Genomic DNA, 23,016 nt, shown 5'->3' with positions numbered 1-23,016 from the left:
CACACTGGAAAAGTTCTAAAGCCCTATGTCATGCTGTCTGATATACATGTTTTGTCTTTTGAGATGAGGTCTCTCTGTGTTGCCCAGTCTAATGAAGAGGATATAATTTTAAATGAGATGATCAAAGGGTGGTTTACATATACCCCTAAAGAAAAGTACATTTTTAATTTAATAATTTTAATAATCAGAATACTGAAAATATTGCATTTTCCCTTGAATTATCCAAATTATTACAAGCCTCAAATCTACTTTGGTTTGTATAAGAACATTTATATGTGACTGAGTGGAGTTCTATATTTTTTTCTCAGATATTTAAATTTATTTTGCATCATTTTTGAAATCTTCACTTTTTTTTTTTTGTATCAGAGATCGAACTTGCGACCTTGCTCTTGTGAGACAGGCGCCGGAACTACTGAGCTAAATCCCTGGCCAAATCTTCACTTTCTTGAAAGCATGCAAGATAGAATATAATAATCAAATAGACTTTTTTTCTCCCACACCACCTTAGACCAGACAAGTAACTTCCAAGAGTCATTTGCTTCGTTATACGACAGGTTAGGAATAAAACGAATTCCTAATGACAATTAGGATCATAACCAAACTGAGTCTTGAAAAACATAGCAGTGCAATCACAGCTGGTGGCTGGCTGGGTGGCTGGCTATAAGCCTGCAGCATGGGACTGGATGTTCCACCACCAAGACTTGGTGCACCTCCAGGGAGCTATCAGTCTCTGGGTTCCCAGAGTGCCAAGTGTGAGGCAGCTATAGAAAGGTTCAAGGTTTCTGTTCCCCATTAGTGTTGAGAGCATGCAGATCGTCCAGCGTGAGAAGCGTGTGGAGTGGCTTTCCTGTTTTGTTTTTAGGGGAGGAGTATGCATTGATAGAGGCTCCTGAACCTGCTTCTGCTCCTCATGTGCTTCAGCCTGGCCTCTGAGAAGAGAAGAAACTCTGCAGAGTTCTTTTAAAGAAGCAGAGGATTGACACACTTCCATTGCTAAAGATTCTGGAATCTTAAGGGGGGAAAAAAGTCAAAATAGAGCTCTAAGATGGTTTTGTTTCACATTTTAAAATTTAAAAATAAATATTCTTGATATGCATAGAAGGAAATGCAGTGGAAGTGTGAAACTTATATAAGATACATAAGATTCACAGTTTTGAAACTATAAGCCCCTAATGAACTAGTAGTGGAGAGATCTGGTTAAGGATTAAATGTTCAGAGTGACCCAAGAGGGCACCTTTGTGATCATGCAGAGTGGTTCTCGAAAATGTTTTTTAAAAAATTCCTAAAACCTGGAACTGGGGAGGAATGCAAGTGTAGGAGGGAGATAAGAGAAAGGAAGCTGAAAGAGATGGAGGGAGTTGCTATATATTGTGCAGGGCCAGAGAAAATCCAGAATAAATGAAAGAGACATTGATGCTGATATTTTTCTTTGTGCTCAGGCAATTAATGCTTTGTTTTGTTAGCGTTTTAGTCAAGTTTAGACTTAAGAAGCTCATTGGACACTGTAAGCATGGTTCCTCTTGTTTACCATGTCCCTTGCATGGCATGGAGCTGGATACCATAGGCTTTCCAAAAACATTTGCAAAATGGGGTAAAAAAAATCACTTCACTTCTCAGGATGCATTTCTTTTCTTTGTTTTGAAAAAATATATTCAAGATATTTAGAGACTTATTTTATGCTTATGACATATGTCCATCTAGATTTTTCAATATTTATGGATAAATATGTATGCAACACGTATGTCTCCCTTCACCCACTGGGGATATGGATAATGTCACACTTCTTTTTTAATTTCTAAATATCAAAGTTGGCAGAAACCTATAAATATTTTCTTAAGGACCTCCTCCATACTGAATGCTCAAGAACTCAGGATTTTATTGATTACAAAAAGGTAATTTCTGTTTCTAAATAGCAGAGAAGTAGAGAATATGGCGGATCTAACCAGTCCCTTGCCAAGTGCCCCACCCTATTTTCTGCTGCAAGATTGGATGTTACTACAGCATTATGTCACTGATAAAAACTGGTCCTCTTGCAGAATTGGTTGAATACTGGTCCCCCAGCTACCATATCACCTGTTAGAACAGATCCCTGAACAGGCCATAGCAGTTACTCTCAATTTCAGACTTAGTCTCAGCCTGTACTACCTTATACATGCACTTCCAAAGTTGCTATAATAGTTTCCAAAGCCCACCCAGCACCTCAAGATGGGTGTGTAAAGGAAAACTTCACATTTTAGCTGCAAAGCCAAGAGCAACCTACCCTCCACCATGGAGTAAATATTGGTGTTAGACGTGTCCTCTCATGGCGGGATGTGTTCTTTTGGGGAGATCCTTGGTATCTCCATTTGAATATACCAGTCGAGATTATCTCAATCCATCAAATAGATTCTATGTTGAACCATAAAAGAGACAGAAGAGGTTGTCTTTGTCAGAAAAGAAAAGATCTTGTTCTTCTTTTCCTCCTCCTGGGTACCTTCTTATTTTACATTTCTTTGACAAAGAGGGTCTCCTCAATGAAGTCAGAAGCATGAAGAAAAGAAAAACCTTTTGTAATATGTCCCCGTTTTTTTTAACCTATGCAGAGAACCAAATGGGTAGTGTAAATGGCAGTTCCTCTTAGTTAAATAAACAAAATGGAGGAAAAAAAATAAACAAAACGGTCCCACGTGGTCTAGTTACATGCAGAGCATAGTAATTAAGTACTCATCTCTGAAGCCAGATCACTGAGTTTGTTCAAATTCTGGTCTACTTTCTTGAATTTAGACATTACATTTAGCCTTCTGAACTTCAATTTCTTCATTTTTAAAATGAGATATTATTGTTAATAAAGTGTAACAATTTTACAGGGTTTTTCCCTGAGGCATGTGATGTAATTTACACACAAAAAAGGTACCTGACATACAATTTTTCCTTGCAAGATCATAGCATATGATACTTAATTTGCTTTTAGTAAAAATCTATGTCCATATTTTGAAATTTGTGACAGTCAAATGATGCAAATTTATCAATTTGATTTTACTTCCTTAGCATTTACATTTTACTCTAGAAAGGGTTTTCATGATTCTTATATTTTAAAATATGATTTTTACACATAGAAACAGTTCCATGGTGTTTTGCCAGCATTTTATCAGTGTTGTCTCTGACTGCCCTGAAAGAGAGGAGATCCCAGTCACTCTTTCAGACACAGGGATTCATAGGCCCATGGTCACTGAACCAGGAATGGGTTGTGCTTTTGACCATATGGATTAATCACCATAGTTGCACCGATCACATTGTGGTTGAGATCAATAAATAGCCAGCATATTGTCCTAAAAGAACAAGATTGCATAGATTCTATGTCTATAGGGTAAGTGAAAGCAAGTGAGAAAGAAGACCCTAAACCCACAAATCCTCAAATTCTAGTTTTCCAGGCCTAAAAGCCTTCTTTGGGTAACTGACTTCATGACCTATCCTTGATTTTTATCATAAATTAGTACATAAAAACAGTTGTTCTGAAAAAATTATAGCTGGAAATGTTCTCCATGATGACATTCAATGATAGTTCTGCAAGTCTCTGAATAGCAAACTCTTTCATAAATAAACAGAGAAATGATGACTTGCATATTGATTTCAATCAGATTTCAGACTATTAGAATAATATATTTTACTGTACTGAGTTTAGATAGCCAAAACTTTCAGACTTACCATTAGTGCCTATGAGCAATATAATTTTTCCATCCAATCTATCTTTATATTCTGTATCAAATGCTCTGTTACCTGATTTTTTAAAAAATAAATCATCTACTTAGCAGGAAATTGTTCAAAAGAAGCAAACAATCCACTGTTCTATTTATTGTGTCCCACTACCTTGCTAAATGCAATTCTCCCCACCCCTCCACTCCCACAGGGATCAAACTCAGGACCTTTGAGCTAAATCCCCAGCCCTAAATGCAATTCTTCTAGTGGCATAGACTTAACACAGAACTCATTGGGATGAAACAAAAATCACCACTTCTCCTCTTGGAGTTTAAATTAGCACCTGGCTTTCAGCATGATATCACGAATAAATACAAATTTAATTTGTTAAATTAAATGCTATGAATTCTCTTGTTTCTTAAAAAAGAAGCTTCAGTAGGTAATGAGGAGAACCAATATGAATAATGCAACAGTTCATGAATGGCAACTTTAGAAAATCCCAGATGATATGTTTTGTACCCTTAATATTATTCACAAATGTTCTCGTTCACTAGTAGCATTAATAACCTCCCATTTTAAGGATTTTTAAGACCCTTGATGGGGGAACTGACCTTAAGTTTTAGGAGAACCATCAAGGTGTCAAATTCTATCTGAACAGAGTTAAAAATATACCATTGTTGAAAAGCTGAAAATGAGAGGAACCAATAAAAAGAACTTTTAAATGTCATTATGTATAAAGGAAGTAAGGACATTTCTATCATATAAAATAATTTTGTCTCTAAATCAAAATTACCTGGCAGTTGTCATGTAATTCAATACAAGCAAATAGCTTCAGAGGGAATGACAGTGCCCAAAGTTCCTGAGAATTTTTACACCTTTCAGGAATTCAGTTTCCTGTTGCATTTAATTTGCAATGCTATACTGATTTCTGCCTTATGACCAATGATGTAACGATAATTTCTAACATTCATTGACTATTTATTAGGTTCCAAACCCTTTATGTCTGTCATATGTGTCACATTTAATTTATTTCATCTAATAGTTCTCAACTAGGAGCAATTCTTAGTCCCACCCTCCAAATTCTGGGCAATCTCTAGGGTCAGTGTTGAGTGTCCTAAGTTGGGGGAGGGGGTCATACTACCAGCATCCAATGGGTAGAAGATAGAGATGGTGCTGAACAGCCTACAATGCACAGGACAGACTTTCTCTCCTTCAAAGAATTATTGATTCCCCAAAGTCAACAGTATCAGGGTAGGGAGTTAAATCCATTCAACAATCCTGTTTAGTGGTTATTATTAACATCATCTTCAGAAAAGGGTAACAGACTCCCAGAATGATTGAGTTACTTATCTAAGATCACAGACTTAAATAAGTGGTGGTGCCAGGATTGAGAAACTAGCTCTTTATTGTCTTAAAGCCCAAACTCTTTCCGTATCTTTTACTACTATCTCCAGAGAACTTTATGGAACATGAGCAGTTTGTGAGTTTTAATGGTAGGAATACTACATTATTCTATAGATCTGCCCTAGCACCAAGCTCTCACTTGCCAAAAGATTAATAGCAACTATTCATCACTTGAACTTCTTCAGATTCCCCCTTCAGGATGACATGTCAACGATTAGGTCAGTAACCCCAAGAGTAAATGGTTGCTTGATTATATGTACTGTGTTACTAAATAAAGAGTGAGTCAAAGGGAAGGTTGAAGACAGTATTTCTGCCTGCAAGAAGGTTATGGGGAAGGAGAGTTATATATGCACATAAATAGAAGTATATGTGCACATATGTTTATAAGCAGAATTATCAGTCCAAACATAATGTTAGAAGCAGTTCAAAGTCGATGATAAACTTGCCTACTCAGCTATGAGAATGCTTCTTTCCCGTCCCAAAATGGCGCAACACTTACACTACTGTGATGTGGTTGCATCCTGGGTTGTCACTGTGGCATGCTGTGGAAGAGACATGGCTGCTCCTATGCTTTTAGTTTAGATAAATTTATAAGCACAACCAGGCTAGGCATGTGGAAGCTGATCAGGCCTTTCATTCGCTGGTTTTCTTCCATCTGAGGTGAGTTTTTCATCCTCCTTTTCCTTTTCCTGTTTAGAGCACTCATGATTGTGACCTACTCAACACTAGTAAAGCTAACTCAGGAGAGAATCTGAGGAAAACACTTGAATTAAGTTGGACATGATGGGTAAGTATTCATCTGATGGCAGGGCTAGTGAAGCACGACAGGAAGGTCTTTTATCTTTCATATGTTGAGATTACCCGTAGGAAGCATCTGGCACGTTGCTGAGCACATAGTAGGTACTAAATAAACGTTGGCCTCCTTTTGTCCTCCTTTTCTTCCACCTTCTCTTCCTCTTTCTTTTTTTTCTTCCTTCCTCAATTTCCTCCTGCTCGTCTTTCTTGTCCTCCCTTCTTTGGTCTCCTCTTCCTTTTTTTTTGGTACCAGGGATCGAACTCGGGACCTTGCGCTTGTGAGACAGACACCGGAACCACTGAGCTAAATCCCCAGCCCCTCTCCTCTTCCTTTTTTACCTTTTCCCCCCTTCTGTTCCTCTCTTACTTCTTTTTAATATATCTTTAAAATAATGTCACACAAATGGCCATTCACTCTCCTGTAACTAAGGTCAGTTCTGCCTAAAACATTAGGAAGTTCTATAGAATAAGAATGTGTAGTTATTAAATGCTTGGGCTCAGTGATCAAACTGTTTAGGTCCAAGCCCTGGTTTCCTCTGTTATTGTCAACTCTGCAATTTTCTTGGGAAAGTTAATCAGCTTTTTGTGTCTCAGATCCTCCTTCTGTAGTGTATGGATAATGAAGATGGTGTTTTCCATGAAGGTGCTTTAAGGATTGAAAAAGGCAAATCATGCTGTGCATTTGTCATTCTACCCAGTATGTATGGTAAATGTCCAACAAATATAAGCTATTATAAAATATGAGCCAGCATTTGAGCTTCCTAGAGAAATAAGCTTCACCTTTTCTATCACCTTCTACCCTCACCTATTGATTCCCTTTGAGATCCATATATAGTCTTTTTACATTTTTTTTGTGGCACCAGGGATTGAACTCAAGACCTTATGCTTGGGAGGCGGGTGCGGTGCCACTGAGCTAAATCCCTGGCCCTTACATATAGTCTTTTAGTTATGACCTTCAGCCATATTTGAATAATTTTCTTGTGTACACGTTTGCATTCCCACATTAGGAACATACTTACATGCAAATACTGAATGTCTTTCTTAATTACTTCATTTAGATATGTCTGCTAACAATGTTAAAGTTCTGAATTGTGAAGTCTTCTGACAAAAAACTTAAGACTGTGATATTTTATGATAAAACTTTCAGGGTCTTTTGCTAGGCATTGTGGTGCATACTTGTACTCCCAGTACTAAAGTTCCAGGCCAGCCTGTGCTACATTGTGAGTTCAAGGCCAGTCTGAATTACATAGCAAGTCTCTGTCTCAGTCCCTCTCCCCCGCAAAACTAGTCTTCCTATAAATGTGTGTATATGCTTAAAATAGAATAATATTATATATTGTTTATTAAGATATATATACTCCAGGGCTATTGTTGATTTCTACTTGCTGGTCTTATGGTCAAATAGGTCTAGAAATTTTTATTTCATGAAATTAATGTGATGAAAAAAACCAGGTTGATGTAGATGATGGTATATAAATACATAAAGGTTGGTTTTATTAGAAATAATATCACATGAAGATAGGAATGATGGTTTGGAATCAGATCTGATTGTGTATCTTAGCTTTGCCATTACAAGCCTTCACTTAACTTCTCTTGTTTCCTCAAGTGAAAACTAGGTATAATAATGCATACTTAAAAAAATAATGCACACTTACATGGCTGTCATAAGATTTATATGAAGGAGGCCTACCAAATATTAAGAACTTGTCACTATTCCATTTATTCTTTTCACAGGAGGGAAGCTGATTGACCAGTGTTTGGGGTCTCCTGGTGTCATGTACCTTTGTCAGCTTCCATGTCTTTGGAACTTAACCTGTTTTTTTAATTTGGTGGTGCTGGGGGTCATCCAACCCAGGGCCTCCAGTATGCTTGTCAAGTGTTCTACCACAGAGCTACACCTCCAGCCCAGGAACTTAATTCTTAATCCTTTTATCGTCACATACTTCTCACTAACAAAGAGGAACTGATTACCAATTTATTTCAAAATGTGTGTATTATATTTGATGGGTCACACTAGCAGTTATAAAGCAAACAACAATGTGGAGGTGGGGAATGGATGGAATGAGTTCAATCACATACCTGGGAAAAGTCAATAGTGAAGATAGAGCCTCAATTTTTGTAACTCTGGAGAGAGAAGCCTCTGTACAGGATTTGAAGCAATGAATCATGAGTTAGAAACGTGGGAATTTTTCCTGGTGCCTAAGTTTATGCAATTTGGTTTACCTCTTTGTTCTTTTTCTACTATTCAATTTGGGATAGTAAAATGTAAAGGATTCTAAAACTCACTTTAGGATGAGGGGAAAAAGGAGACATTAAAGTGCAAAGCAGAGCTATGAAAACCTGCTGAACACATTCCTTAATTAAAATGCTTGTTCCTGTCTTGTACCATTATGAAATACATGCTTCATGTGTATTGTATTTGGGCGACCACAAGTCAACAATAAGGTAAGGCGCGAGTAAACAACCTTGCTTTGAGATGTTGAGGCAATAGTCAGGGCCAATTTTTTACTTTTGTTTGAAATTTTCAATTCAAACTCAGTATACACTTACTTGCTTTTACACAATAGGGTTCAGGAATTAAAGGCCTGGCTCTTTAAAACCCAGCAGCCTGGCACACAATCCTTACTCCCAAAACCTGGAAGCCAAGGCCCCTCGCCCGCCTGGGAAAGGCTAAGTGCCCTGCAGAGCCGAGGACAGCCTTGAGTCAGGTCAAAGTGAACGCGCTACCTTCGCTTTGCAGACTGTCGGGATTCTCGTCCGTGTATTAGTCAAGACGTTTTGCTGCTCAAGACCAAGAAATCTATAGGAGGGCGGGTTAGTTTACACACTGTCCACTTGTCACTGTCTCTAAGACACACAAAAGCCTCCTAAAATAACACAAGCCGGCCTGAAATACTTAAAACGAACAGATCTTGGGCGGGTAAGTGACAAAGCTCTCTCCTCTTACCTCCTTGTGGGATTTTTTTTTTTTTTTTTTGGCGGTACTGGTTTTTTTTTTTTTTTAACGTTTCCAAAGGTTTCTGTGCCACACTCCGTTCTCACCTAAGGCTGAAATTAACACAGTTTGTTCTTCCCTCTGACACGCAAAGGAAGCGCTGAGAACCCAGGAGACGCGGGCTCGGAACTTTCTGTTTTTAAGGCTGTATTTTGATACAAGAGAAGCATAATTTCGTTTCCTTTCCTTTTCTTTCTTTCTTTCTTTTTTTTAATGCACCTTGCAAGGAACACGAATCCAGCTGGGATCTCGGGAAAAAGCAGGGGGAGGAGGAGGAGGACGACAAGAAAGGCTCCGGGAGCGGAGGCTGGGTCCCAGGGACCCGGGTGCGGGTGGTGCGGCCCCGCCGCGGGCTCCTCCCTGGGGTCGCGGGCTGGACCCGGCCCCACCTGCTGGCTGCGGGCTGTGGGCCGGGCCAGACGGAGGGAGGGAGGGAGGGAGGGAGGGACGCGGGCCGGGCCTGAGCGCGAGACAGAGCGAGGCGGGGAGGCCGAGTCGGGAAAGGGAGGAAGGAGGAAGGAGCGCCCAGGGTGAGGCGGGGGCGCGAGGGCGTGGGGAAAGTCGCGGGAGCAAATTTGGGGCCGGGCTCAGCAGCAGTAGCGCCTGGCTTCTAACCTGGGCAGTGGAGGCGGGGAAGGAGCCAGAGGAAAGGGGAGGCGTATGGGATGGGGGTGGGTGGCGGGAGTTGGAAGCAAATGACATCACAGCAGGTCAGAGAAAAAGGGGTGAGCGGCAGGCGCGGGAGGAGTAGGGCGTTTGGCATCAGGAGCGGGAGCCCAGACTGCCCTGCAGGGACCCGAGAGACCATGCAGAAGTCGCCTCTAGAAAAGGCCAGCGTCGTCTCCAAACTTTTTTTCAGGTGAGAGGTGTCCAGTGGATCTTTGGAAGGACACGTGCCCGTAAAAGAGGAGGGAATAGATATGGGCAAAGTTTGGGGGAAAGAGAAGTAGGGTTTCTTCTGTTCTGTTTTTTAAAGATGCACTGTCATTCATTATTTTGAAAGAAAATGTGGGTTTTGTGAAATAAAATTGCATTAAGATTAAAGAATAAACTGAAGCCAATGATTTGGAGAGAGAGCAAAATCTATTTGCAACCGAGAGTAAGTTGACGCAAGACCCAAATATGTATGCTACCGTGCAATTGATTTCTTTGATTTTTTTCTGAGAAACTTAGACATTGTAAAGTTGTTGATAACAAATTCATAAGTTTGGTCCTCTCTCTGGTCCCGTGACTTACAAACTTGTCTTCTTGGCATACTACTACAAGTCAAGTGCCTGCATATAGCAGGTGCTCAGAAAACATTTATTGACTGAATTTTGAAAAAAATTTGCAGGAGAGGAGGTGGAAAATTATGTGCTTAAAGTTTTTATTATGATCCTGAGTAAATCTAACAAGTATTTGCCACAATTCCATTATTTCTCTTAAGAAGGAAAACAAATCTGTTGAATCATTTAACTTAGAAAAGCGTGAATATTATGAGGTTTGCTTTAAAAATGGAAGTCAACATTATCATGGAAACGTGAAGCTATGGGTACAGGTACTGAAGTTCTATACAAATAACATTTAATAAATTGTATTCTTATCTTATTTTGCATATGATGAGCCATAAAAGCTAGCAAACTTCATTTAATGAGGTTTTTAAAAATAGAGGTTAAGTTTGAGGTCTTAGGCAGAGTGTGATTAAACATAGCATTCATCTCTGAAGTGTTCTTTGCAGGCTGTATCTACTTGGTTCCTACTATTATATTTGTGTGAATGAATGAATAGGCACAGTTCTCTCATGGGACGTTACTTGACTCGTATTCCTCCAATGAATCAGCATAGGAAAGTATCAGAAAAGTCAAATGTATTATAAATGTGCCCATATATGCATGTGTTTGGGGAAGGGATTCATCTTTCTCATCTCTCTGATGTTCAATTCTGTGCATGTAGAGCAACCCTGGAATTCAGGTGCTAAAGAGAAGCCCTTGGCCACTGAAGGATAGCTCCTCCCTGTGGATGGGAGAGAAGGACTTTTTGGAATCGTCTTTATATTAATATTTATAGAATCTTTTGTTAATCTATAAAAATGACTTATCTGTTCATCTGTTTTCCTACTACTTATAAAATAAGAATGTTAATTCGCATAAATTACAGACTTTTTGTTAGAACGCTTTGAGGAACCTAAATGCCAATCCATCTAAAAATGCAGTTTTCAGAAGAATGAATATCTCATGGTTACTTCTAAGTACTAAGGAACTTCAAAATTGCTCATCTGCCAATATGCTTTTTAAATTTTCTTTTTAAAGATCACCTACTATATTTTAAAAAATGTTCATAGTTTGATTTGAGAAGAAAATGTAATTTTAATAGCTATTAAATTTTTAAGATCATACTCATTTCTGTTCTTCAAACTACTTTCTAAGTGTGTTTTTAAAAGTTAAATTCCTACTATTTATAGGAACTGACAATCACCTAAAGTACTGGTGATTATAAACTTTCTTCTGGACTATAATTCTAAACTGGTAAAAACTTATTTTCTGCATTGGGCTAGGTAATATTACTTAGTGGTCAAAAATGGTAGGCTTTGGGTTCGTATTGTTTTGACTCAAATTTGAGATCTACTACTTAGTAGCTGTGTGACTTGAGGTGAGCCTCTTCACATCTCTGTGTGACTTGGCCTTTAAAACTTTGAGACTAATAAGTAACTATGACAAAGGGTTAATCTGTTGAGAAAATGTATATCCAGTGTTTAGCCCAAGTAAATGTTAGCTGCTATTATAATTATTATCCTTAATTGACACCTTTATACATTCTTTATGTTACTTTGGGCCTTGTTTATATAAGCTGATCAATTCCTCTGTTGAGTATAATTTTGTGATTATTCATCTGTATATACAATGAATAGGCCTGCTTGAGAATTTATAGCAAATCTCCATTAACATGGCCTTATCAGATACTTGGGCAGAAAGTCATACGCTCATGTCATATCTTCTTAAATGCTTTAGAACTTTACTTTCTGAATATGATCTCAATTTTATAGTCATAGAAGTTTAAAACTGTTATAACCCAGATGGGTTATAGAATATATTAAGTATCACTTGAATTATCTAGGTTTTGCTGTTGGAAAATCAAAAAGTTTGGGAAAATATCTAAGTACTTTCTTAATTTTGCAAAGGTTTTTCATCAAGTAAAAATTTGAAATACATTGGAACTATCTTAATGAATAATATAAATGGATTTCATCATAAAACTTCAAGTTATTTATGAATGTCATGGAAAATAAGTACACTAAGTTGAAGCTCTCATGAAAACATTTATGAAATAACATTTTTTGTACTATGAATTGAACCCAGGTCCTCCACACTGAGCTACACTCTCAGCCCTTTTTTAATTTAATTTTAAGACAAGTTCTCTGTAAGTTGGCCAGGCCAGACACAAACTTGTGATCCTCCTGCCTCATCCTCCTAGAGTGATGAAATTATAGACATGTGCCACCACACCTGACTGAAATAAGACATTTTTAAACTAGAGGTGCTAAACTTGAATAATTCACATACAAATGAGATTGATTTACAAATGTTTACCAGTAGTGGCTATACTTTTTTATTTTGGGCAATATTTCAATTTTACACTTTCTCATAATTTTTAATATATTCAGTATACTTTTCTGTCTTTCCCCTAATGCTTTAATTTTCCACATTCTGTTTAGTTGTTAGATTATTTATTAAATCATGTGTTGGATAATATAAATTGAATTTTCATCATGATGTTCATTCCAAAAGTCTTAATCTATACTCAAAGAACCAGGGAAGCCCCACAGAAACCAAATATTAAATGCTATGTGCCTCTTAAAAGACAGTACAGGGTCTTCCCATAAGCTCTACAGATAAATCTCAAGTCAGACAAAAGAGTGAAATATATTAGGATTTAGGGTGGACATTTACAAAAAGTTGTATATTGTAAGTCTCAGGTTAATAGTAAGATCATTTAAGACAGTTTTGTAATTACTAGAAACAAAGTAATGAGAAAATTTTAAACATATACACTAAAATTTATGATATTTTGAGCCACTAGAATAGAAATAGTGGCTCAAAATATCTTTCAATGAAAACCACACTCCTATTCTAAGGATTCTACCTTTGATCAAAATATTTGGACCAGGCATGGTGGTCCATGCCTATAATACCAGCTCCTTGGGAGGCTGAGGCAGGAGGATTAGAAGTTCAAGACCATTCTGGGCAACTTAGGGAGATCTTGTCTTGAAATAAAAGAGCTAGGGATATAGTTCAGTTGTGAAATGCCCCGAGTTCAATCTCTAGTACTGTAAACAAACAACCAAACAAACAAAATTGGATATCCTATTATGGTCTTATCTCTAAAAATATATACATTTCTTTTCCCAAGTAGGCATCAACCTCAATTCTTTGTACTCATTATCTTATAGTTATAGTTTGTATTAGAATAAGAATCACATTACACAGACTGATCACTTAGACTTCCTTCTAAATTACTTTTGACTATCTATCAAAATAAAAATTTTCATCATATTTTACTTCAACAGCAAAGTGCTACCTAAATTTAGGTATTGTCCTTCAAAAAATGCATTATGAACTTTAAAGACAATTCCTATTAAAGAAAAATGTAAGTGCTTTGAATAATTGATGCATAATTTATATAAGAATGTAATAAAAGATTCATTAACAGAATAATTTTGAAGAGGACCAAACTTGTTATTATATAATTTGAGGTATATCATTAAAGAATCCATCACAATTTTCTTATAGTGACATTTTATTCCATGTTTAGCATGAGGAAAGCTAAAAATTATGGCTGAGCCATAAATATTATTGCAATTTGTTGGGGATGTTCATAAAAATATTGTCACAGGAAACCAGTCTACTTAAACAAGTGTCTTAGTCTGGTTCTTATCAATACACATGGATTATCTCAAGTTTATCTCTCAGGCAAGGTTTGGGCTTTCCAAAGGAGAAGAAATAAATGCATAAAACAAAGACCAGTATGAGATGAAGAATTCATATTGTGATGCACTACTTACATCCATTTAGTCAGTCTACAGGCAAATGCCATCAGTGAAAACAGCCCAGGTCTCTTCAGCATTATCTCCTGTAGAAACTGGAGGTCCCTGCCTCTGGGGTAGGAGCCCTGTGTTTTGAAAACCCCCCAAAATGTTGACTGCACCAGTCTGTCAGTATTCCTTTCTCTCCGGCTTTTTTTTGCTATGTTTTGTCTTTGCACAGCTCACACTTAGAATATGTGTTAATTTCATGTCAATTTTGGTTGTTTTATCTCTCAGAGCTCTGATGATATCTCCTCTACATGATAAGACTAAAATTATATATATGTATATCTGTACATATAATATTTTATAATTAAGTTTCTTTTAGCATATTTTTTGTTTTAAAAAATTCCTCTTTAGTTTTGTAGTGTATTCTGATGAATTTTTTTATATGCTTACAACACATAGCATGTGGTATTGTTTTAATATTCAATTCCTTCCTAAAGAGAGCAGTGGAATCTATTTTTCCTAACTGCTTCATCAATATTTTATATTTGATGTGGCAATCAAAATATTCCTCAGAGCCTACTGATACACAAGGGAAACCATGGCTTTCCAGTTTTCTGTTACGTTTTATGGGAGGAAGTAGGACTTAGTGTCATAATATTCAATACATAAATGTTGAAACTTGTTTGAGGTCCTTGAACGAACAATGCTATAAAATATATTATTATTGTTAGTATCCTTTCACAAGAACCTATAATTTCAGTATGATAGAACTATAAGTATAGGATTGCCAAACCATCAGGGAAGGGTGTTAACCATTTAGCATGCAGTTATGTGTTGTTTGTCAGAACTTTAAAAACACCTCTGACTAAGCAGCAATTTTGGCCATTCTGATTCCTGACGAATCTTGTGTAGGGCATTTGCCTGGAGCAAAATCTCAGAGTTGCAATGAGGTCAAGAGGGGAAAACAGACTATGATAGACGTCTGATAATCTGCAGACATTTACAGAAGATTGCTTTTATAACTATGTCAATTACATTATCACAGAGCAAAACATTGCTATTTCAGTTGCTTCTCTTCAGGTCCTAAGAATGAACGTATCCTGTAGTTGTTTCAGTTTGAAATTAGTATTATAATGTGGTTTTACATAGAGCTTTGTTCAGCAAAGAGCTTGAGCAAGAAGGCTATAAAAATTTAGTTAACTACTAGATTATTTGGTGTATAGCATTACATTTCTATAGAACTCTGGAAAAATCTGGTTTACACAGCTGTTTCCAAGTTTCAAAGCTTGTCATTTTGCTATTTTTTGTGTAGCTCCATTAACTTGCTACTGTCTTTTGACGTCAATGACTCTTTCAAATTTTAAAGCCCTAGATGCTAGGGCTTTCTCTAATTTTTTTGAATATTATTCATACCATTTCATGATTCTTTCATAGAATTGTTTAATAAATATATTTTTGTGATGAGAATGAGTCTGTGGTGATCAACCCTAGAGACCTACACATATTGTCAATTGATAACATTCAACACTCCCACAATGGTGGCATCATTAAAAAAAAGAGAGGGCAAATGAAGCAGAATGGTGGGCAAATTTTTAATGTTTAGAGTACTTATTACACCAAATTTTCCTTTGACTCTTATGGCTTGGGTTTTGTGGGACAGCTTACTTGCTAATTCCTTGCTTGTAGGGTAAGGGAGTGATTTGAAGATTTTTGCTAGGTCTTTAGAGGATTATCAAGAAGTTGTACTCGGATATAGTGTGAGAATTCTCCCAGGTGTTGAGTCAGAGTAATACTTCCTTGTAGGTCATGATTCTGGGCAGCTTGGAGGGTGCTTTCATTCATTTATTCACCACCTTCTGTATTTCGTGCAAAGCATTAAGAAGGTAGAGAAGGCTGAGAAAAAATTGTTGTGACCTTCATGGAATAAATTCTCTGTATCCCATGAATTGAAGGGCTTATAAAAAGGTGCTGACTAAGGGTGCCTAAGACTGGTGAAGAAAAATTTGCCACAGGAAACATCTCTTGCACTCATACCAAAAGGAGGTTGGTCAGTAGAAGTTATTCATACAAAGGAATATGAGTTGGGGGATGAGTTAAGGAAATTTAAACAGAAAATCAACAGATTATGTACAAGAATGTTAGGAAGAGGAAGCAAGGGGCCTTCAAAGAATTCAGACAAGGTCCCTGAATTCCTCCTGAAAACTTGTGACAGAGATTTGTGAGAGATAGGTCTGGAAACTTGTGAGAGATAAAGGGCTTGGTAAAGTTTGTTTGAGCCTTATCAAACTGCAGGTGAAAAGCTACAGATTTTAAGGAGAGGAATGACAAGCCCAATTCAGTGGCATTGCAGTTTTGCAAAAGAAATGAGCTTAAAGAATGGCTGTAGGAATAGAGAGAAAGAGATGGATTTGAAAGACATTTAGGAAGTAAAATTAATGGGATTTTTACTGATTGGAGGTGGGAGGTGAAGAAGAGAGAAGAGTCAAGGATAATGTCTACATTTGCTCATTGGGATAACAAGGTGGTTGGTGGTGCTGTTTGAGTGTGTCAGGCAATTCACTTGGGAAGAAGGCCTGGTACAGGGATGGAGAAGAAGGCCTTTGAAGACACTTTATGTCTCTCTAAAATGAAAAAAGAAATCGTACACATGGTTTAAGGCCAGGTAATGTGGTTACTTGAAAATAGTCTTGGACGTCAGTGTACATTTGTTCAGTACTAAGGGAGCTTCTACCTTTCAGCTCAGAGATAAATTTGACATCTAAAAACTCACATTTGCTTTTTTCTACTCCCTTTCACCTGATACTTAATAGAGTTACTGTCTCTCTCCACAAAAGTCAATAGATCGCTTGTTTACATGAACTGTTAAGCATGCAGAAAGCAAATAAATCTCTCATAGATTAGTTAGATCATGGAGTCAAGAACATCAGTAATACAGGTAGACATTAGCTATTTACACAGATTATTTAATTCACAGAATTAAATATATAACTACCATGAAACTTAGAATTTTATTCACTGTTAAGAGTTGATAAGACTATTAAAATTGAATTGCATACTTAGCAATCCTCATAATATTAGAGCTAAGTTTTTAGGCAATGAAATGTTATTGGCCAGAAAGATAATCACTATAAAATTAACTTATTAAAGTGAAAGTAATGACTTTGAAATACTAATGTGGTTTTTAGTTATTCATTTATTCATGCATGTATGATATATACATTTACTCAGCATAAATGTTGGGCTCTTGATATACTTGCAAGGAATATATAGTGGTTTGAAGATTTAAAACAATAATTTATTACACATTCAGTTTATTCTGCTTTTACTGAAATTTTTATGCTAATTTTTTTGTACTGGGGATTGAACCTATGACCTTTGCATTAAGCTGCACCCTTATCTTGTTTTATTTTTTATTTTAAGACAAGACTTGCTATGTCACTAAGTTGCCCAGGCTGGGTTTGAACTTACAATACTCATGCCCCAGTCTCCCAGAGGGCTGTTATAGGATGCCCCACCGTTGTAATATTTTTAATGATGCAATTTTTCTCTTTGGACTAGAAAGATAATCATAAATGTCTATAGATTTTATCATTATTCCATTTATTGAGTGAAAATTGCAATTTCTGAATTATAAAATTGTTGACTGTATAAAGTACATCTCATTTGTTAAAATAAATGATTCCAAAGTCAACAATATAATTTTCACAACAAAAAGTGTTTGATGGATTTTGAAAAATTAAAAAAAAAACCTTCTTAAATGTGAATATAATGTCATTTCATTAAGATAAATGAGTGTCATCAAAAAATACAATGAATGTTTAAATTTTAATTCACCTCAAAATACTCCTCTTGGGTTTGAACACATGTATCCTATTGTTCTTATCACTTTCTGAAGCAGTTCTGGAAGTCCTCTTTCATAAGTTTCTTTAGTTGGGCTGTTGTGGCTGCCTTGATGTCCTGAATCAATTCAAAGTGTTTACCTTTCATCGGCATTTTGACTTTGGGGAAGAACCAAAGCTTTAAAGCAGTGATTTTCAAATTATAGTCTCTAATTAATATACCTGCTCCAAAATATACTTAGTTCATATATATGTAATATAATACATATATAAAATGGTATATATATCATATTAAATATGAAGATTCCTAGATCCTCCTCTATACCTACTAAATCAAAATCTCTGGGAGAGAACTACTATAATATTTCATTATTTTTGAACACTCTAGGTGATTATTTTTATTTACTAAAATCCAAGAACCATTAGGTCATCAGGTCAGTCTTAAGAAAATGGGTTTAGATAGCCTAAGTGCTTTTCAACCTTGGTTGGCATAAGAAGCCCCTGGAAATCTGCATCCCAACCCCAGAGATTTGGACTTCACTGTGTCTAAAGCGGGGTCCAGTAATTTGTACCTTTAAGAATGACAATCTCTCCTTCCTCCCTGGACACTTTTGATATTGGTAGTGTATGGATCTGACTTAAAACACTAGACTAAGGAAAAATTTATATTCAGGGCTATGATTCCTAAAAACTGGGTTTTTTTTTTTTTGTACTAGAGATTGAACATAGGGCCTTTGCATTCAGCTTTTCCCCAGCCTTTTTTATTTTTTATTTTATTTTTTAATTATGAGACAGGCCTTACTGAGTTGCCTAAGTGAGACTTTAAATCACAATCCTGCCTCAGCCTGCTGGAGTGCTGGGATTATAGACATAAGCCACAGTACCCAGATCTGTGGGATGTTTTTAAAAGCTCACAGGCCTCAACCCATTGTGTTTCTGATTCAGGTAGTCTGAGAAACAGCTTGGTGTAGAGTGCACAAAAGCTTCCAGAAAATTCTGATCTATGGTCTCAGTTTAAAAATATTAATAAAACAAGAATTAAAAGACTGTCATCAATTAAAGTGTTTATAGAATCTCCATTTTTGGTCATTAATACAAGATTGGAAAACTCCAGATTTGGGGACAAGGCAGCATTGACCAAAAAATTGTAGAATGTGAGATGTGAGGTGATTCATCTTCTCCCATTCCCTTAACCTTTCCCAGTAGTCCTCTTTATTTACAACCTCAGAGTACAAGGGATTTCTGAAAGTTAATCACTCTTTAGTAAAGTAACAATAAAAACATAGAAATAGTTCAGCTTGTCATAGACTGAGTATTTTCTCTTGAGTAGTTTTTGAAGTCTGCAATCTTGCCTCCTAACATTTGTTGAACTCTTTCAACATGTCAGGTAATACATAATACCTCAATGAATTCTTCAAAAAATTCTAGATTCATTCCACAGAAATATGTGGTTTAGAAAGGTTAAAGTTTACATTAAAACAGAAACACTAAACTTGCTGGAAGATAAGTTAGGTAGAACTCTTTTTTTAAAAAATTATTTTATTGGTACATTTTAGGTGTACAATACGTTTACATTTATCATTGGGTGTTTGTACCTGTACATGATGTAGCTTGGTTCTTATTTTTTTCCGCATTACCTGTGCGCCCTTCACCCCCTCCACCCTTCCCTATTTACATAGATTTTGTTTCCATTTTTTTTTCTTTTCTCATAGTTTTTTCTTTCCCTTCTTTCCTTTCTCCCTCCCCTCCCACCACCCCTACAACTTTGGACCTTTTCCTATTTCAAATTATAGCTAAAGCTTGGAAACAACCCAAGTGCCCATCAACTGGAAACTAGATAAAGAAGATGTGGGTTTTTTTTTTTTTTTAATAAAATGGAGTACTATTCAGCCACAAAGAATGAGAAACTAGAGACATTTATAGCTAAATGGATGCATATTGAGGCCATACTCTTAAGTGAAACAAATAGGACACACATGTATAAATACCAAATAGTTTCTCTAGTGTGAGAAACTGTAAGTGTAAATAAGGATTAAAATGATTAAAACGAATAATTGATAATTTGAAATAGAACTCTTGAAGACATTGGGATAGGAAAAGACTTTATGAACAAATCCTCAGTAGCATGGGAACTAGCACAAAGAATCAACAACCGGGGTCTCATCTCATTAAAAAGCTTCTGCACTGCAAGAGAAACCACCAACAGCTAAGAGACAACCTACAATGTGGGAAAAATTTTTTACCAGCTGCTCCTCAGACAAAGGTCTACTATCTAGATAGAATATATAAAGAACTTAAAAAAAATCAGACCCCGCAGATATAAAGACCCAATTCAAAAATGGACATCTGAAATGAACAGACGTTTCTCAGACAAAGAAGTAAAAAGCACCAAATAACCATATGAAAAAATGTTCAACATCACCGATCATTTGAGAGATGCAGACAATAAACAACACTGAGATTTCACCTCACCCCAGAAAGAATGGCTGCTATCAAGAAATCAACCAATAACAAATGCTGACAGGGTTGTGGGGAGAAAGGAACCCTTTTTCATTGTTGGTGGAAGTGCAGACTGGTGCAACCACTGTGGAAATCAATATGGAGATACCTCAAACAACTAAGATTAGAGGTCCCACTTGACCCAGCTATTCCTCTACTGGGTATCTTCCCCCCAAAATTAAAAGAATCATACCACAGCGATATATGTGCACCCATGTTTATAGCGGCACAGTTTGTAATAGCTAAAATTTGGAAACAGCCCAATTGACCATCAACTGGAGACTGGATAAAGAAGATATGATTTTTTAAAAATTAATAAAATGGAGTACTACTCAGCCATAAAGAATGAGAAACTAGAGACATTTATAGCTAAATGGATGCACATTGAGGCCATACTCTTAAGTGAAATAAATAGGACACACATGTGTAAATACAGAATAGTTTCTCTAGTGTGAGAAACTGGAAGTGTAAACAAGGATTGAAATGTAAAATTGATAGTGTGAAATAGAAAGAAAAGGTCCAAAGGGAAAGAGGAAGTGGGCGTGGGGAAAAGGAAAGAAGGGAAAGGAATTAGAAAAGGAAAAAATAGAAGCAAAGTCTTTGTAAATAGGGAAGAGTGGAGGGGGTGAAGGGAAGGCATGGAAATGGGGAAAAAATAAGAACCAAGACACAGCATATAAAGGTATAAGATCCCAATGATGAATGTAAATGTATTGTATACCCAAAATGTATCAATAAACCTAATGGAAAAAAAGAGTTTATAGAAGCTCACCCAGGAAATTACTGCGAAGTCAGAATGTGAATTTAGATTGATTTAAATCTAGATCTCTCCTCTTAGAGCATACTATATTGCCCACAAACCTAGAATGGAATTGGTTAATTATATGTCACTTGATTTTATATAGATTTAAATTTTTTCTTGTCTTTCAAATTTACTCTTTTTAATAAAATCATTATACAAAGAATATTATTTAACAAGGCATCAGACTTCATTCTTCTTGGAAGAACCAGAGAAGCATGACTTCTGCTTAATAACTGTTAGTGCTCTATGTAGGTTCCTATGACAAGCTACTTCATGGGGGGTGGGAGAGTGTTGTCTTGAATAATGAAAGATGAGGTCAGCCAAAAGCATGCCCAAAGCTAATCATTGTCACATAGCAATAGCGCAGTTGCAAAGTACTTGATCCAGGCTGTGTTTCTCATTCTGATTTGTTCCATTCAGGCACTGGCCATCAACTTTCCTTTTTTTAATTTTTAATTTTCTGAAATCTATCTTTTATCATTTCCCATGCTCTCAAACATTCCAAGCCAGCCTTTCTGTTGAACTTTTTCACGTCTCTAATTCTACCAGCTCTACCCCTCAGCTGTTTTCCTGGACAATCACTTCTGTGTTCTGTCGCCACTTCCTATCCTTCTATGGTACTTACTATGACCACTGTTCTTTAGATTGTTAGTGTTCATGTCGTCTATCAATATTTTTCTATTTGTTTTATTTTTTTTTTATTTCTCAGGGCTGAAGGAGGGTAAAGCCACCAGGCAGGTGGTTCAACCTCAATACTTGACACTTTGAGTACAAAAACTTTAGATTTTACTAAAGCAATGGTTTTCACTTATTTATTTATTTATTTATTTATTTATTTATTTATTTATTTATTTATGGAGGAAAGGTTTATTTCAGTTTGTACAGGTTTCTGTAGACAGTTGGCCGACTCCAAGGCAGGACAGCATGGCAGGAGGGCATGGCAGAGCAGAATCAGTTTATGGCAAGGCTGTCAGGCAGCAGGAAGTAGCGAGCCTACCTTTTTTCTGTCCCTTTACATTCTTTCTTGGTTACAAGCCCATTGGTTTGTGCCACCACACCCAGGATAGGGCTTCCCTGCTCAGTAAATCCATTCAGCCAAACCCAGAACTATGTTAATCCAATTAGGGGACTAATCCTGTACCACACACCCTTAATCCCAGTAGGATGCACCCATGATCCAGCCATCTCCAAAAGCCCCACCTATGAGCACAAGAGGCATTGGGGGGGCATCTAGATACAAGTCATAACATTCCACCACTGGCCCCATCTCTAGAGTTGCCAAAGTCCTAGAAGTTTCAGCACTGGTGAAAAGTCCATGTCCAAATTCTCCTCTGAGATTTAAGGCAAACTCTTAGCTGTAAGGCCTGTTTGGTGTGTGTGAGGGATGTGGGTATAAGGATGAAGCGGTGCTGCGGGAAGCTCATTGGGCTCTACTTTTTTCACTATTTTTTAAAAATAATACATTTATCAGTGAATTTGAATTTTCAAGTGAAATCATCCCTGGAACTATATACAAATATATACAAATATAAGTGATAATAGAAGAAAAGAACTTTGTCATTAACACAAAAATATAGTTAACTTCCACTCCAAAGAAAAGGCTGAAGTGATTATATAACATTTTATGTATCATTTTCTTGGTTCTTTTTATCTGTTTTCTCTACAATATTATGTTTCTGAAGTTGACATGCCTCTTATGATAATATAATTCAGTTGAGATGCCTCTTAGAATGAAAAGAAAAACCTTTCCAGCCATCAGGCCCAGTAATAAATTATAATATGGAAACTTAGTAATACATGTGGTAAATATTCCTTCATTTGGTGACTTCGCTTGAATGTTTTTGTGTTCATTGAGTCCCACAAGGTTGACTTTTACCTAAATTTACTTGTTGCTTGATATTTTGGTGAAAGATTACTTTGTGATAGTTTTGAAAGAAACAGGTAATATTTAGTCTGAAGTTTGTCTGGCATGCTACACAGTATAATTACAGTAGAAATT

At 36.6% G+C, this 23,016-nt stretch overlaps 1 protein-coding gene across 2 annotated transcripts in view; it reads left to right on the top strand.

The window, feature by feature from the left end:
• Positions 1 to 8,505: 8,505 nt before the first annotated feature.
• Positions 8,506 to 23,016, top strand: part of Cftr (CF transmembrane conductance regulator) — a 183,317-nt gene continuing 168,806 nt past the window's right edge. The window contains exon 1 of one of the 2 annotated variants that reach the window (XM_087204598.1): positions 8,506 to 8,794. Coding sequence is in view for 1 of the 2 variants with exons in the window: in XM_087204597.1 (XP_087060723.1) it covers positions 9,565 to 9,728 (164 nt within the window). In the remaining variant the exon portion in view is untranslated. Of the gene's footprint in view, positions 8,795 to 9,559; positions 9,729 to 23,016 lie in introns of those variants that run through there. The other variant, XM_087204597.1, reaches the window with a different exon arrangement.

The sequence above is a fragment of the Heterocephalus glaber genome, unplaced genomic scaffold (assembly GCF_053883595.1).
Source record: "Heterocephalus glaber isolate CG9 unplaced genomic scaffold, H.glaber_assembly_v1.0 deba00000546, whole genome shotgun sequence".
Lineage (NCBI taxonomy): Eukaryota > Metazoa > Chordata > Mammalia > Rodentia > Bathyergidae > Heterocephalus > Heterocephalus glaber.
This window is presented reverse-complemented; position numbering and strand designations above follow the sequence as displayed.